Genomic DNA, 18,544 nt, shown 5'->3' with positions numbered 1-18,544 from the left:
TGCTGAAATTTAGCTAAAAGGTGCTTAACTAAGGTAACAGTTAATTTAGTAACAGAGTTGAGATCTGGACCCAGGAACACCTGAACTCATCCTCTCTCCAGCCACATTTCTCTGGGCTGTTAACCATGCTGAGGACAAAATGACTCCTGACCTCCATCAAGTCGAATCACAGTCTTTCAGCTCAGTGTATTTCATTACATTGTATTCTGTTATATTTGCCCTTTATTGAATTTGTGGCTGTGGTGTTAGATCTAATGCTTGCAAGGATGATATATCTTTACATCATCTTAGAGAATCTGTCTTTAAACTGATATTTAAAATTCATATCCCCAGGAAACCTTTCTTGACATTAACCTCATCTATATTTAGACATCTTTATCATGTTAGAGTTGACATCCAGCTGCATGGCTTCAAATACTGTAGATTTACCTGCAGCCTTCACTTTTCTGGTGTGTTCCAGAGCTGTAGTTCTAACTATTGCCCCCTGGACTCCCCATGCTAGGAATTTCTATGGCAACTTAAATACAACATTCTACCTAAATTCTTCTCCCGTAAAAGAGACAAGCTGATCAACTCAGAAAGGCCTTTGCTTGATTTTCCAAATTCTTCTTTTCACCCAGATAGCTCTGGGTTTTTTGATGCTTCTTTCCCCCAGGCTTGTTCTATATTATTGGGTATAAAAGATCCTGGACCTGTAGTTTTAATCTCTTGTTTCCAAGTATCACCATCCTAGATTACTGCTGTGTCACCTCATTTGTGGACGACAGTCCCCTAACTGATCTACATTCCTCCAGGCTCCATCCCTATCAGATTGCCTATTATTCCTCCATCAATGAAAGATTCTTGAACCAGCACTTGATCACATGACTATCCTTCCCAAAACTTGGATGAGCTTCCATTTCTACTGCCCCAGACTCCCTGGACAATCCACATTTTACTGAAACATCTCTGTTAGCTTTGGTCCCTACTCCTCCTCTACCTCTTCTCTGATCCACATCCCACACTCATAAAACACATCCACGTGTTTGAGAAGGCCTTCTCCACATTGTAACCTCCTATTCTTTTGGTCAAAATATACTAAAATTTTTGATATACCTAAGAAATCACTTGTTGACTCCCAGGATGAAAAATTGAGTCTGTCTCTCTCTGAATTATCGAAGTACTATTTACAGCCTTCACTCATTTGGAAGCTACTGATTAGCCTGGTATTTATAGGTCACTTTTCATAATGTGTATGTCTGGCATCCCCACATACATTATAAGCACTGCCAGGACGAGGGCAATTTTACTTTTTGTTTAGCTGTGTCAGTGATTAGTATATATCTTTAAATATCTCAAGATCTCGTAAATCTTTATTCTTTAGTCAACCAAACCTCTAAGAGAATGTCAAAGCTTTACTGCATCAACATGATTGGCTTTATTTCATGCTCATTTTACACTGCTGAGGGTCTTCAACCTGTGTTCCTTCTAAGTTTGAAAGATTTGACATTCTTTTTTTTAATATATTTTTGAGAGAGAGAGAGAGAGAGAAAAAGCATGAGTGGGGGAGGGGCAGAGAGAGAGGTAGAGAGAGAATCCCAGGCAGGTTCCGTGCTGTCAGCACAGAGCCCCACTCAAGGCTCCATCAAACAAACTGGTAGATCGTGACCTGAGCTGAAACCATAAGTTGGCTGCTTAACCTCCTGAGGCGGTTGCTTAACCGACCAGGTGCCCCAAATGATAGGACATTCTTGATCTTCCACTCCCTCAAAAGTTATTTGATAACTAAAGAAAATTATGTAGAAGTATATTTTAAATGTATATTCTTAGATATAAGAATTTTTCATTTTCTCTGTGAAAATACCAAAAATAGATAGGTGGATGTTGAATCATATTTTACACCCGAAACTGATATAACACTGTATGTTAACTGTACTGGAATTAAAGTAAAATAAAATAAAATAGGTGGATAAAAAGTACATAGTTTTGTCTAAGATTGAACTTTTCTGAAGAAAAGAAAATCCTATAAACCATAGTAATTGGGTTAAGCTTTCTTGGATTTCTTTTATTTCATGAATTATATGCTAAACTTTTCCGGAAAGTAATTCACCATTATATTGTAGCTTCCCCTCACCAGCTATTAGTAAGTCTAGTGCAAAGAATTAGAAATGCACATATATTTTAAAGGCAGCTAAATCTCTCTGTTAATACACACACACACACACAATGCCAGGAGGAACAGGGCCCGTGAGAGCTACCTTCACCAACAAAGGGAATACAGTATGTGTACACAGAGCCGCCTTCTCCAGGCCCCCAAGCCCGCAATTAGTGCAAATGAACTGCATCTCCCAGAGAGCAAACAGAGTGTCCCTTATGTGATCACCGAGTGTCCTCAGCAATGATCTCAGTTCACCATTAGGGACCCGCATCCAGGTCCTGTGCCGCTTGGCACGCTGACTGTGCCTGCACCATCAGTCCTGGTTTTGTGAATGAGGTCCTGTCACTGTCAAAAGAATTATGTCCTCCGTAGTGAATCTCGCTGTTTTCCTGTGAATAATAGCCCACTCTGAAACCACCCCAACGCCGCCTATCCCCTGCTTATTTTTGTGTGGGTTCACAGAGACTGTGATGTGTGTATCCACTCAGATCTTTATCTTTTTTTTTTTTCTTTTTCACTCTGAGGAGGCTTAATTTTATGATCTTGTTCCCAAACACAGTAGTAGGGTTTATATTTCCATTGGAGGGGTAAATTTCTGGGTCTATTTTAAATCAACCTTCTAAAATTAGATATTCCCTTTACAAATGGGGAGCATCTTTTCTTAAAAGGATTATTTGAAAGTTAAAACTGCCCTAATTGTAAAATGCTCTGAGTGTGATTATAAAGTAATAAGATAATCACTTTAGAGCTCATGGTTATGAACTACAGTAGTAATTTTATCTACAGCACTGGGGGGAAAATTGAAATCATGAGTAGTTTCAGGAATGTCACTTCAAGTCAAGGCCAGCTCACTTTGCTATTAAACTAAAAACGATGCATTATTTGAACCTCTTCGTGCCCTCAGACTGATTCAGCATTTTAGGGATCTCACACTCAACCTTTGTGGAGAGCATTTTTCTACTTCTCTGAGCTGTGTAGGATATGATGTGTAAGAGAGAGAGATTTGATAGACAAACAAGGAGTGCAGAGCAAGAACAACCAGGGTAACTCAGGTTTGTATGGCACTTGCAGAAACCTGAGGACAGGATGCAATATTTAAGTGGCTTCATGTGCTCCAGGCATCCTTAAAGCTTAATCGTATTTCTAATCATAGCCATCCATTCTCTCTAGGTCTGATTTTCGCTCTGTGTTCCATTTTCTTGTCTCCTGTTTCTCCTCATAAGCAGTGACGATAATTTCAGTGTGAAATCTCAGCTTCTTTATTGCCAGACAAAGAGTGCTCTAGTTATTTCTGGGTGAGGCCTGGACTTTGTTCCTGAAGAGGGAAGGTCTCTGTGTGCACTCATTCCTTCTACATAGCTTCATTGCTGGGAATAGCAGCCTCATATTTTCCCTCCTAATTGACTTCTTGGCTCTCATCGAATAATACCTTGACTTCAATTTGGCCCCAAAGAATAGCACTTGAATTATCAAGATCAAAATGAAATAAAGGCTTCTTCTTTTTCTCTTTCAGATCTTTTGATGTTCCTAAAACTTCACAAGGGGCTATTATGTTTTACATAGTACTAGTCTCGTGGAATATTTTCAGAATTTTGAAAGCAAGATCTAAAAGATTCTGCACATTTATATCCTATATTTCATTTGTATCTTGCTTTGGTCTTTGAATATTTTCAATACTTATATCAGTTTCTCTCACCCAAAGTTAGTTGAGGGCTTGTGGGACTTGGTTCTATATAATAAACATCTTCCAAATTCATTACATTTATTAAAATCAAATGACATATACAGTTTCAAAGTTATGGGGATTCATTTTATTGCCATTATTCTAGTCTACTTTTACTAAAATGTTAAAAATGAAATATTGCAGAAAGAAGATACACTTATTAAGGCAGCTCTTCTCCCTTATTAATGGGAAATAATTCCCTCTACTAATCTTTCTAGTAAGTCTTTACAATTTAGTTTTTTAAATCTTGGATTTTTTTTTCTTTGTCATCTTCTGCTTGTGGTTAGACCTTGACTTTTCTATTTTCTTAATTTCACATATTGTTCTTATAATGCTTCAAAGAAACTATAACCAACTGAGGGTTTTAGATATAGATGAAAAATAATTTTGGGGTATTGAACATGTTTTCTTAGTAATTCACATTTCCCTGCCTATCTTCCTGAATAGGTGAAATGCAATTTGGTTACAAATTTTACAGATAAAAGGTCATTTCTTGACAGGACAGGGAATTTCTCTTTCCTCAATTGGTCATAAGCTCAGTTAATCATTACCCTAACTTTCCCTAATTCTAATATTTTATTCTAAGTTTATTTTTATATACATATAATTTTACATAAATATATTATATATAAATTACCACCGTGTCTAAGGGCCATCTCTTCTCATTTACCTCATCTCTTTCACATATCTTATATGAAAAGAACTTACATACACTGTTGTTAGGAGTGAAAACTCTTGCAGCCACTGTAGAAAACAGTAAAGAACTTCCTCAAAAAGTTAAAAATATATCTGTCCTATGATCCAGCAATTGCACTACTAAGTATTTACTCAAAGAATAAAACAATACTAATTCAAAGAAATATGTTCACCCTATATCTATTGCAGCACTATTTACAGTAGCCAGATTATGGAAACAGCCCAAGGGTTCATCAACTGATGAATGGATAAAGAAGAGGTGTATGTATATACAATGGAATATTACTCAACCATAAAAAAATGAAACCTTGCCATTTGCAACCACATGGATGGAGCTAGAGAGTGTTATGCTAAGCCAAATAAGTCAGAGAAAGACAAATACCATATGATTTCACTCCCGTGTGGAATTTAAGAAACAAAACAAACAAACAAGCAAAAGATGGGAAAAAGAGAGGCAAACCAAGAAACAGACTTTTAACGACAGAGAGTAAAATGATGGTGACTAGAAGGGAGGAAAGTGGGGGAAGAGTTAAAGAGATGATGAGGATTAAGGAGTGCACCTGTGATGAGCACCAGGTGTTGTATGGAAGGGATGAATCGTTACATTGTACACTTGAAACTAATATTGCACTGTATGTTAACTAGCTGAAATTTAAATAAAAACTTTTAAAAAGAATTTATATAATGCATTTTTTTAGAACTTAGAAACACTTTAGGAGAACTAAGAAGTTAAAAAGAAACACTGCAAGTCAGTAATCAGTGTATATAGAAATATCTCTGAAAAAGCAGAAAAGTAATCTTCTTTGCTAACTGGCTAGCTACAGCACAGGGAGTATAAACAGGAGGGAAGCCTACTTTGCGTTGTGTTTTCCCTTTGTACTTTTGGATTTCGTCCATGTGCATATTTTACTACATCAAAAAAGTAATTAGTTTTTTAAATGATGAGTAAAAATTCATTAATCATTTAAAATGCAAACATTTTAGCACCCATAGTATAATCCTTCTTTTTATTTTAGAAGGTTTAGGAAAATTGGTAAGAGCACTCTGTGATCAAGAAGCTATAATCTTGACTTCTTTTAATCTACTGGCTACATAGAACACAGGTGGCCACTACATGATTGCTTCCTTTCTGAAGACAGAATGCTCTCCACTTTTCACTATCGGATATAATCTATAGTATGGTCATAATAGAAAATCAATTGAAACGATGTTTGTCTCTTATCTAAGAGTCAACCCTTGAAATGTTCATTCATTTATAAGACCCTGTGGTTCAAATTTTAACTAAGAACTTCAGCTTCTAGAAGTGAAGGGAGGACCATGCTCTGACAGCCCCCTCCCCCACTAAAATGCAATAAGACCTTGTATTAGTATAACAAATACACTTTTTGATGAGATTACTGAGTTTGCAAGAAAGCAAGGTAAATCTTCATGCTCCACCACTTTGGTCACTACCACAAATGAGCAGAAACGAAAGTGAGAAGAAATCTGTTCTAAAAAGACTTGAAAACCAAGGTTGCCCTAGTAATGTATGAGGAGACTAAGCATTGGGCTAATATAAAATCGGGGGGCTAAGCCTCTGATTCTGCTTTCAGTCTATACCCTCAGTGGTACCAAAGTGCTGCCAAGTTCATTGCTCGGTAGCAGCCCCTCGTGCCCAGCAAAATCAAATGCAGGACTCTACAGGAACAATACAGAACTTGAAAAAAAAAAGTGTGGATTCTGAAAATCCTCAGAATGTTCTTCCTTTAAATCACTTAACCACACAACATGTCTCAACTAAGGAAGGAAAACTCAATTTATGTAAACACCTTTTTAAAAGGAAATATTAGCTTTGTGTGTATCTCTTTTGTTAGAAATTGCATTTTTAAAGTTTATTTATTTATTTTGAGAGAAGAGCGTATGTGAGTGGGGGAGGGGCGGAAAGAGAGGGAGAGAGAGAGACAGAATCCCAATCAGGCTCTGCACTGTCAGCACAGAGCCTGACACGGGGCTCAAACCCATGAAATCACGAGATCATGACCTGAGCCGAAACCAAGAATCAGATGTTCAACCAACTGCACCATCCAGGTGCCCCAGAAATTGGATATTAAAAAAAAAGTAATATCTTTAAAATTATACAAACTTGACTACACTTCTTGTTTCTGTGGGGAAAGACTATTTAGGCTGCTTGACTGATTTCACTATGTGATTTACTTAGTGTTTTTGAAGTAGTAGAATTCACTGATAATAATATATAACATTTACTGAACACCTACTGTTCTAAGCAATTTATATACATGCCACATCTAGTGCTTATACGGAGGTATGTTATTATCCCTATTGTATGCTTAAGGAAAGTGAGACATGCCCAGAGTGATTAAATAATTTCCCCAACCTCTGACTGTAAAGAACAGATTCAAACTCAGGCAGTCTGACACCAGCCTTAGCAATTATGTTCTTCTGTTTCTTGTGGAGTGTGTTTGTTGTTACCTTAGAAGCACTAAACAAAAATCAAAAGAAAAAAATTATCTCAGATTGTTCCTATTCTCTTTTCTTATCAACTACAAATGTGTTCCTCACAATTCTCTCTAGCTATGCTTATTTCTAAAGAAATAATATGAAGACAGGAGGGAAACAAATGATTAGATTCATTAAAATTTGTCACATAGCCATTAGAAATATAAATCCCAGAGCTCTCACAGGGTAAACCAAATTTTGGAAATTCAAATTTTATGACAGTTCAAGAAATAAAATCAACAATTTCCTGTCTAGCTTAAAAACATTGTTTTCCCCTTGTTTCGAAGGATGGCAATTACATAAATTTCAACATTAACTATATGCATAGACCATGTCAAGTGAAAATATGGATAACATATAAAACAGGCATTCTTCTTGAAATGGTTTTATCTTGGTTTCTGATTATTCTTTAATAAAACTGAGTGGGGCATTCAAAACAATGGCATTCTGATTTATTCTTAGTCTTGTGTCCAAAAGGCAATGTGTTAGATATTTGTAGGGCGATAAACGTGTAAGCAAATGGAATGGCAACAATACATATTGTTGTATCTCAACACCTTAGACTAGACCAGAGCTATAGAATTTATGTGAGGTGGACTGAATTATGTAAAAATGCATACATTTAATTCTCTTCCAATTAAATGGCTTGCAGTCCCTCTACAATGTACAGATATTTGGGTTTTTCTTATTTTCTTATGTGAAGAAGAAAAGCATTTGCTAAATCCAACAAAACACCATTACATTAGGAAAGAGGAAAGAAATTATATTTCTTAAACCTTCACAACAGCAAAGGTGTACGTAAAATATGGTTTTTTATAGGTCCTCCTTTATAAGACTACATTGTCAATGTCTGTTTTGTGTCTCAATGTCTCTGTAGAGCTTCTAGGAAATTCAACAGTTCTGGTCAAAGGAAATTTTTTTATCATTATCATTCTTTAAAAAGAGATGTTCCTTCTTTATTGAAATATTCTTTGATTCTATTGTTAGTGATACAAAACAAAACATGCCTTGCTCTGGTTCATAAGGCATCTAAGTGACCTAGAAATGCAAAATGGAATACTCAGAAAAAAATGTCAGTGTTTGATAAAGTCTGTTCACTTCAGCAGCAAGCATCTTAGGAAAAAATTACATTTACGTATCCAAAAATTCATGTTTAGATTTAACAATAAGACCAGGCTGAGAAATTTGTCTTGGAAGTCAAAAAGGACAATTCTACATGGCTACTTTCAATCAAGAAATAGCTTCACAGTGCTCTAAAAGTAAAGCATATACCTGGATTATTTGGTCCCTTCTTAGTCAAAATTTAAATAATCCAGGACTTCACAAATTGTAGATCTGACATATATGAGGTCTGTGTGCGGGCACATCTACACCCATGCTTGTCTAAGCTGAAGTCCGTGAGAGGAGAGAGAGGCATGTCAACAGGAGTGGCTATACGTGCACCCTTGTTTGGCATGTAAGATCTGTTCTTTCCCATCCTTTTATTAGTAAATATCAGTTTGGGTGGTACATCCAGATAATGGAATGTTTTCAGTCCTAAGGAGAAATGAGCTCTAAGCCATTAAAATACATTCAATAAACTTGAATACATATTACTAAGTGCATCTCATTACTAAGTGCAAGAAGCCAATCTGAAATGGCTCTATACCATATGACATTCTGGATAAGGCAAAACTATGAAGACAGTAAAAGCATAAGTGTGGTTGCCAGGAGTTAGAGGGGGAGGCCGGGATGAACAGGCAGAGCACAGAGGATTTTTAGGGCAGTGAAACTTGGTATGATATTATAATGGCATATACATAGCATTATACATTTGTCTAAACCCATAAGATGTATCATCCACAGTGAACCCTAATTTAATCTATGGTCTTTGGGTGATAATGATGTGGCAGTGTAGGTTCATCAGTTGTAACAAATGTACCACACTGGTGGGGGATTGTAATGGGAGGGCTCTATGCATGGAGCGTACGCAGGGAATATATGGGAAATCTCTATACTTTTCTTTAATTTTGCTGTAAACTTAAAATTTTTTAAAAACTAGTCTATTTTTTTTAAATCCATTCTGCTCTTAATGGGTACATTCTCAGTTACTTATACATTACCCAAAATATCTGATTAAAAATAATAAGCCTCACAGAAGAGACTTAATCATATTATCCAAAATGCAGTAAAGTTATCTTCTATTTTTCTTATGAAGCAGGGAAACTATTATGAGGTAGCATGACTGTTCAGTGAATTGTAAGCTGAACTCACCTAATATATTATGTAAGTAGTTGCATTGAGCCCTTTCCCCGATTTCTATACTGAAGTCCAAGTCACCAGAATTTTAGAAAGCAAACTTATTTGGAAATAGGGTCATTGTAGATGCAATTAGTTAAGATGAAGTCATACTAGAGTAAGCCGGCCCCTGATCCAGTATGACTAGTGTCCTCATAAAAAGGGGAAATCGAGACACAGACATGTACACAGTAAGAACGCCATATGAAGACTGGAATTCTGCTACCATAAACCAAGTAAATACCAGAAGCTAGCAGACAGGTCTGGAATAGATCCTTCTCTAGTGCCTCCAGAAGGATCATGGCCCTGCCAAACCCTTAATTTAGGATGTTTAGTCTCCAGAACTGTAAGATAACACATTTCTATTGTTTAAGGCATCCAGTTTGTGGTATTTGTTATGACAGCCCTAGCAAACTAACAATGCATACCATTTGGACCACATTCTCTTTGACTACCCACTGCCTAACCTAGTGCCTGGCACTTACTAGGGTCTCAACAAATGTTTAATTAATTAATTAACAACACTGTCATAGTAATATAGGAAATGGAATGCCAGTTCCTTCTCTCGCTGACTGCTAAGTATTGGAATTCTTCAGACAATTGCCTTAGGTATTATTATTTCCATATGCTATATTGCCATCCTAGAAATTTGTATATAACTCTTTAGTGTCATTGAATATCACTTAGTAAATCATTATGATAGTACTGTATGTAGTTACCTAGAGTTGGGGGGAGGTACTTCCTCTCTATCCACCATGTTGTCTTACATGTCAAAGAAGGTACTTAATTTGCACTCTCCTGGCACCTTAACCTATGCTACCCAGACAGAATGGGCGTGACTTATCTGAATGATGCATCTTAGGATATTTGGGCCTCCTTGACTCAACTCCTCTTTTTCTTCCTTTTAATGTTCTACATTCATCATCTGAAAATAGATTCTGCCCCTGCATGGGCAGCCTGCCCTGGTTCTGTGCTGCCTGTGGATACAATTTGCCTGATTCTGGGTTTCACCAGAAGCCCTTGACTCTGACCATAAACTACATCCATAGATTGGCCTTTATGAATAGTAAATATGGGAATGTTACAGTTCTCCATTTGCCTTACTCATTTTTTTCTCTTATTTTGTTCAGATAGAGAAAGTAGGTGCTACTTATTACTTCCTATCAACCCAGTTCATTACTGGTTGATTACTTACAGTTGACTACAGTTCATTACTAGTTGATTACTTCCTATCAACCCAGCCTGATAAAATTCTTCTCTCCCCTATTAAGCTCTTTTCAAGTATCTTGCACATTGTAGGTATTAAATTCGTGTTTGCTAATGTAATGATTAATCCATTAGATAAGAATAAAGGAATGAATGAGTTAAACACATGTTAGACAAACTGAGAGAAATTGTCACCATAATCTCTGGCACATCAATAAATATAATTGTAGGAATCTCCAAAGACTCAACTTTAAGTAAAAAAAAAAAGTATATTTATTCATATCTAAGCTTCTTGAATGAATTCTCTGTCAGCATATTATATATTTTCATTCACTCTTTAGTCCATTCCAACCTGGTTTCTGCACCCACCATTCCACTATAACTACTACCATAACTGGTAGCTAATAACCCCAGTGACCTCCTCCGTGTCATTAATTTCAATAGATTTGATGCCCTTATATTGTGGACTATTTAGAAGCTTTGGCCAAAGGTAGTAAGTGTTTCCTCCTCATTGCCCTTTGTTTGGCTTCTATGGCATGAAGATCAACTGGTTTTCCTATTACTTTCCTGACTGTTCTTTCCTAATCATTCTTTCATTGACTCTTAAATGTGGGAATTCCTCAGACAGCTGCTCTAGGGATTCCAATTTCCACTTGCTACACCGCCTCTCCAGGCAATTTCATTCACTCCCCTGGCATAAATTATGATACAGTCTAGCCATATTCTGTTGTTTCTTGAATTGATTCTCTCCAGCCAAACACTCTTTGACATGACATGTCCATTGTGAGATTGGCATAGACCTCTGTCTCCGTGTGCCCAAAACAATACACATATTCCCCTATCTCCCCACACAGTCCTGCTCCTTCTGTCATATTTTCTATCTCAGTGAATGGCTTTGCCACCAGGTTTACCGTGACGTCTCATTTTTTTTCTTATCTGTCCAGTTTTTTTTAATCATACCAAATCTACCCTCTAAATATTTTTCAGTCCACTCATTCCATGCCCATGCCACTATCATCTCTCATCTGGAGCACAAAAATAACTCCCCACTGATCTGTAAATATCTACTCTTGCCATTCGTAAAACCCCAGAATAGTTAAGGGGAATCTTTGTGGGGAATGAAAATCTGGTTGTGTTGTCTCCTTGATTAAGACACATCAACGTATTCTCATTGCTTTTAGGATATAGCCCCAAATTCTGAGCATGGTTTCTAAGGCTTTGCCTAATTAAGCCCTTGTTTATTGATTTTTTTTTCTCCATTACCTTCCTCTGAAAAAAGTCTCTTGATTTATTTTTCAAGTTTCAGGTCAGTAGCACATTGGGGAAAAAAGGCTTTCCTTGACTCTTTATATAAAATTAGGTGAATGCATATGCATAATATCCCAGATTTGCCTGGGAAAGCATTCATCACACTTAAAATTGTTTAAAGATTACACATCTTGACATATTTTGAGGTCCACAAGAGCAGGGATCATGCCTCTCTTGTTCATTCTTCTGTCCTGAGTTCCTGACAATTGTGTGCTTAATAAATATTGATTAAGTGAATATTGAATGAGTGAATATTTCAGAACATGACCTTGCATTTTAACTTTTCAAATACAACATGACATTTGGAAACACCTGAGAGCAGTGTATTTCGTGTATTGGTAATTATATGTAATAAGGTACAGAAATGAGCATCTCAAGAGAGCAATGGTATCTTTTCTTGCTGCTTCTTTCCCACATATTTACAAAGGTCAATTCTTTATGAGGAATCAGCTGGAAGACTGCATCCATATTCTTTTAATAAAGTCTTCTTTTTAAGGGCAAAACCATGAAAGCTGGTAACATGTTCTTGTGTTTCCTAATTCTTATAGATACCTTAATATGGCCCTCTGAGATTGATGCATGTAGGGAAAACATTGATCTAAGCAACTGATTGAGACAGGGTAGCATTCAACTTTAATTAACTCCTTGTAAATTACCTTTATTAATTTTTAAAGTTATAAATATAATAGACAGCCAATGAATGCAGAGATACATAAACACGACTTCTTCCACCCCATCTAAATTTACTATCCTTAAGTAATCAAATTTGGTAATACATTATACATCTTCCATCCTGTTTTCATGTTCATATAATTATATGCAAAGCTATATGCATATATCTAAGAGAACTTGGTGTTTGCTTATTTTTAAAGATAGGATTAACAATATATATTACTTTGCAACTTGGATTACTCTTTGAGTAGTAATTATGAGCATCTTTTTCAGTACAATAGATACACATCTAATTCATTGTTTTTAAAATGCAGTTTTCCATGGTAATGATAACCACAATTTACTTAATCATATTTTCATTGTTAGGCATTAAAACCATTTTCAGGGCTTTATTATTACATATACTGCAATATATATTGTTATATATGTATTCTTATACCATAACACCTTTTTTCTAGAGGATATATTTCTATCTATCTATCTATCTATCTATCTATAGAGGATATATTCCCATATATAGAGATATATATTAAGCGGGATTACTTTGCCAAAGAACATGTGCATTTGTGTATGTATATTTTTAATGTTAATAGTTACTGGTTATGTTCCCAAATGGTTGTAGACTTTCATATTTTTAAGTTGACTGTCCTATCCTTACACTGGCATCTGTCAATAGGACTCTCCTTCCAGTGTTTGGGTTAAGCTGTCTCTACCACAGCTTACAGATGAGGAAGCCATAGTGACTCTGCAGGCCCCCTGGTTCTCTACTCTTGAGTTGTTTTGCAAATCTCCCACTGGGGAATACTTGGACTCTTGGTGACATCCATACCACAGGGGAGTCTTGGAGTGGTATTTTCCAATTTTTTTATTCACTATCTCTGTTCTGACCCACCAGTGGAGACGTGGAGCCACTCAGCAGGAAACATCTCTCACAAAGTGCTAAACTAAAGCAATTCAGAGGCCTCTTCTCCTTTGGGCTCCCTTGAACTTTTCTGTGGTTTCCCTTTGCTCATCACTACCACATCACACCCAGACCAAACCTGAAGATAGTGGTGCTGAATCCCTGAATGAACCACGCAGTGTCTTAAACCTGAATATTTCCCCCTTTGAATTTCTCTCCCAATCACACCATCTTATCTTGCAGGAATTTACTCTGCATTATATCTTTCTTTTTATTTACCCCAAAATATTTCTTTTTCTAGACAACACCAAATCTACTCTTCTTTGACAGATAAGACTCATAGTCTCTCGTTAGTGGCAGAAAAGCTAAATGGGAAGAAAAAGAAATTCTGAATAGCTCAGAGAGACTATACATTAGGTGATATTTTAAAAATATCCTCATTATACTATTACGTCTACACCTTGACCACAACACTTGCCCAATAATCTAATCCCGTGGAAAGGTAGACTTTAAAATGATCCTGTTTACCCATTTTCTGGTGTGCCCCTTTCAGACCTTTAAAATGTCTTTATTTCCCTACCTTTTCTCCACCCTCTAGAACCTGAACTTAACCAACATATAGTTTAAAGTTCATGCCGGTATTAGATTTTCCATATAATGTTTTCTTGTCTTACACGAATTTGTTTTTAACACCTATTACAAATGTCCAAAAATGTGATCATCGTCCATTTATATTTAGGTATATTATGCAGGATTTACTTCTTAATTTTTATTTTCTCCTTTTCTCTCCCTATTTTGAGATATCTGCCTTGATTGAATCCCCATGATCCTGTTAGAGTAATTTCTCAAATGTTGTCCTTAATTAGGATGCATGGATAGGACCTATTCAGAACTTCTGTATGTTTAAAATGACTTTCTTTTGCCTGGATAGAGGAATAATATTTTGGTAGAGTTAAGTTACTTTAGTTGCTGTACTTTTTTTTCTCAAGTTACTATAGATGTTACCTTATTTTCTTTGAGCTTAGAGTATCACAGATGAAAGATCTCATGTTCTTCTGTTCCTCTTTTCTTTGTAAGTAATCATGTTTCTTCAGTGCAGGAGCTACTAAAGTTGCTTTTTAACATCGGAGTTTGGAAATTTCACCTAGATGTGTTTAGGAGTCTATGTGCTTCATTAATCTGGCGTCAGATTCAGTGAACCATTTCAGTCTGCAAACTCAAGTGTTTCTTCATCTTAGGTAAATTTTCTTCTATTTTTTTGTTGTTGTTGAGTTATTATTTCTTCTCTATGTGTTCCTTTTCCTCATTCTGGAGCTTGTGCTACCTACATGTTCAGACTCTTGGGTCTGTCTTCCAAGCCTGTTACCAATTACTTTTAATATATGTATCTCTTTTAGGTTTTACTCTGTTGTATTAATTTTCTCTTGTTGCTATACCAAATTACCACAAACTTAATGGCTTAAAACAATGCAAATTTACTGTCTTACAGCTCTGTGGGTTAGAACTCTGACATGGGTCTTGCTGGGCTAAAATCAAAGTGTCAATGGGACTGTGTTACTTTCTAGAAGCTCTAGATGAGAATCTATACCCTTGATTTGCTGGCTTCTAGAGGCCATTCACATTTCTTGGCTTGTGGTTGGTTGGTCCCCTTCTATCTTCAAAGCCAGCAGCATTGTATCTCTTTGGCTATTCTTTAGTGTCACATCTCCCCTTCACCCTCCTCTTCTGTCTTCCTATTACACTTTTAAGGACGCTCGTCATTTCAATGAGTTCAACTAAATAATTGAAGATAATCTCCCAATCTCAAGGCCCTTAGTTTAATCAGATCTGAGAATTCTCCTTTGCCATGTAAGGTAACATTCATTCACAGGTTCCAGGAAGTAGGATGTGAGCATCTTTAAGGAGTCATTATTCTGCTTACCACACCTGTGTTGTGAAATGGTCCTCCAGTTCAGTAATCAGCAATAATTAGATGAAGGATAGAGAAGAATGAGAAGTGAAAGAGGAACTCAGATAGGCCTAGAGATCATTGTCAGAGATGTTTGCAATGATGCTTTTCCTATTAGCCTAGAGCTTATTTACCCTGGTGCATCATACTCCACATCACTGAGAAGTTACTGTGGCTAGAGTGACTGACCGCATGCTCTTGTTCTCTTGTAGAATCCAGTGAACATGAAGACAAGAGTGCAGGTGCCTCAGGGGAGACACCCTCCCAGCCTTATCCTGCACCAGTATACAGTCAGCCCGAAGAGCTGAAGGAGCAGATGGATGATGCAAAACCAACTAAACCTGAAGAGAATGAGGAGTCAGACCCATTGCCTGATAACTGGGAAATGGCCTATACAGAGAAGGGTGAAGTCTACTTCATAGAGTGAGTGTCACACATTTCTTTGGGTGTTGCCATGAAGATCATAGCTGCATAGGAATGATGTAGCACATAGAGACGTTGGTCAAAATAAAATACTGAATTTTACTGTTTCTGCTATTAGCTTTCTTCTTTGTGAGAGAATAATGGACAGTGCCTTCATACAATTAAGGGTCCTAGATTATAGCTATAAATCAAATGAGACAATTACACTGTAAAATTTGTTATAATCATGACTAAAAAGGTAAATCTCTCTGTGGCATTACTATTGAGTTAGACATAATCTACCTGTCATGGGAAATGCTTACTCTACCCTGTCAAGATTTCTGTGTAGTTCAAATGAGGTAATCCCATTTTTAAGTCAGATTGCTGGAAACATCCTCCATCACATTTAATTATGCAGCTATTTAGTGCAAAATTCTTACTTGTCACAAAAGGCAACATTGCAAGGTCTTCACGCAGAGGTCAGATGTCAATAAAATTGTTTGGTTTTGTATTGTATAGTTCATCACACTCATTTTTTATTAATTTTATCCTATTTTTGCTGACCATCTTTATGACTGGCCAAAGGAACCGAAATGCTAATCTTGAACTCCCTGGTGATACGGACTCAACCTAATCTTTTCTTTCTTTTTGGACTTTTTTTCCAAACTGATTTTTAAAATATTTTATCACCAATACTGTTAGTAAAGTTTTCCTTTCTTTATCTTCTAGGAGTTAGAACCATTAAAAAAAAAAACTCCTAAGGTGAAGATCTCAGCACAAAATTAAATTGTTGATGTGCATAAGACAATCAAAAGGTTAATTAGGAAAAATAAAAACTAAAAATATTGTAAATGAGCAACACATATTCCTTCAACACATTCCCTCAAACAAGACTCAAACAGAAAAATTAATAGAATCTGAAGTTTTCAGGGCTGACAGTAGATAAAAATGTGTAAACTCTGATTATTCAAGAAAAAATATTAAAACTGGATTCCTTACCCAACCTGGAGTGATTTGTGACTTAGATCTCTGTAGGCAGAATTCAGTTGTGAAATTGAAATGTTACCACATACCAATATTTAATTCTCATGTGAAGGTGGGAACTTTGATACATGTGTCCAAGGGAATGTATAATGAGGTAATTACTTGGTGCTCTGCTTGACTCCAACATGGGATGAGAAATACAGTGATTTGCAGAGAATGAATCCCTACTATTCACCTTTTGACAGATCTTGTAAATTAAAAAAAAAAAACTCTTGCATTATTTTTATTGCTATAATCAATGACCCAAAGATATCTTTTATCAGTTAATTGGGAAAGAGAAAGTCATATAGATTTTTTTAAATGCTCAAAAATATTTAAATCTAAAACATAATTTTGTTATTGATAAGTACAGCATGGAATCATTCAAAGGATAAACCCTAGATGTGAGTTCATGCATTGATGTTCAGGAAAATTAATATTCAGAAGAAGGAGACTGATAATATACACTTTTTATTATATAATACAGGGGGAATAAGGGTATGTGGCATTAGTAAAGGAAAACCAGTATGACAAGTAGATTAAAGAACTGTTTCCTTACAAGGCTTCCAATAATTCAATTATAAAAATCTTTGTGATTACAAAATGATCTTTTCTCTTTTAAATAATGTCAGATTTTTGGGATTGTGAAGAAAACGGGCTTTGGAAGACAGAAATTGTGCTCATGGTATGTAGTAAATGTTGAGCCTTTGTCAGGACTTGGGAAAATCTACCAAAATGATTCTGTTAATACTCTAGTGAGTCACCCAGTGTCAGAATTCAAAGATTCATGAGATGTTGTTCGTGTTCTCAAATTTAGTGTTGAGATCTGTTGTTCAATTTGGGGAAGAGAGGCATAAACAATTGGCAGACAACTAATTTCTGAGTTTTGTGATACTATGCAGAGAAGGACTTACTGAACAAAGACTTAAGTAATAAAAAGAGTCATCATAGGGAAGGTGAGGTCTCATAGAGTTGGCAATGTGTAGACACAGCATTCCAGGTATAGGAACTTTTGTTACAAAGACCCATTCCCTGAGTTTATCAGGGCTAGTGAGAAGACCCTACTAGAGAAGTAAGCATTCGTTAGAGAATCCGGTGACATTATTGCTCTGTTTCCATTTCCTAGATCATTAGTGCTTTTGAAAGACAGGCAGGGGGTTTTCTTTGTTTATCTTCTTCCTGGTACTTCAGGGAAGAATGAATGAGCAAGAGGAGTAGAGATAGGTTGAAGTGGACAATTAAGATATAAAAGAGGAGACAATTTCATTTTGGCAAGAAAGCTGATCATGGGGAGACCCACCCAGAGTTTAGGGAAGTGAAGATGCCTTGAGTTAAGATTGAAATGGGAGTGTGACGGGAAGCAGATTCCTATAGAAGACAGGTGCAAATACCCTTCTTAAAGGTTTCTCCACAGGATGAAGACACCCCCCACTCCAGCCTCCCCATGGACCACTCCAAGCCCTATCTGTTCATTTCTTGAAACGCTTACATTTGAATCTCAAGACTCAGTGCAATGAGCTCAAAAATCAGACTAGGGAGGGATCAGTGTCTTCTTCATCTAGTGCCTCATTTCCACACCGTTACCACTTGCACTGTGGTTTCCTTTCTCTCTGCCTGCATGTCACTCCCACTCTGCTTTACTTTTCCCTCAGTTTTCCCTGATTCCCTCCTGACTGCTTTCACTCTTTGCTCTGGAATGCCCCTCTCCTTCCTAACTACATTTGACAAAATCAGCATTTCAGCACGCTGTCATTG

The 18,544-nt window shown here is 36.5% G+C and overlaps 1 protein-coding gene across 5 annotated transcripts in view; it reads left to right on the top strand.

The window, feature by feature from the left end:
* MAGI2 (membrane associated guanylate kinase, WW and PDZ domain containing 2) overlaps positions 1-18,544 on the top strand; it is a 1,357,364-nt gene that overhangs the window by 863,190 nt on the left and 475,630 nt on the right. For all 5 annotated transcript variants that reach the window (XM_043588690.1, XM_043588689.1, XM_043588693.1 and 2 more), the window contains exon 5: positions 15,577-15,787. In XM_043588690.1, the coding sequence (XP_043444625.1) occupies positions 15,577-15,787 (211 nt within the window). The remainder of the gene's footprint in view (positions 1-15,576; positions 15,788-18,544) is intronic.

Source organism: Prionailurus bengalensis, chromosome A2 (genome assembly GCF_016509475.1).
Source record: "Prionailurus bengalensis isolate Pbe53 chromosome A2, Fcat_Pben_1.1_paternal_pri, whole genome shotgun sequence".
Taxonomy (NCBI): Eukaryota; Metazoa; Chordata; class Mammalia; order Carnivora; family Felidae; genus Prionailurus; species Prionailurus bengalensis.
Note: the sequence above shows the minus strand (reverse complement) of the source record. Positions and strands in the feature narration are given on the sequence as shown.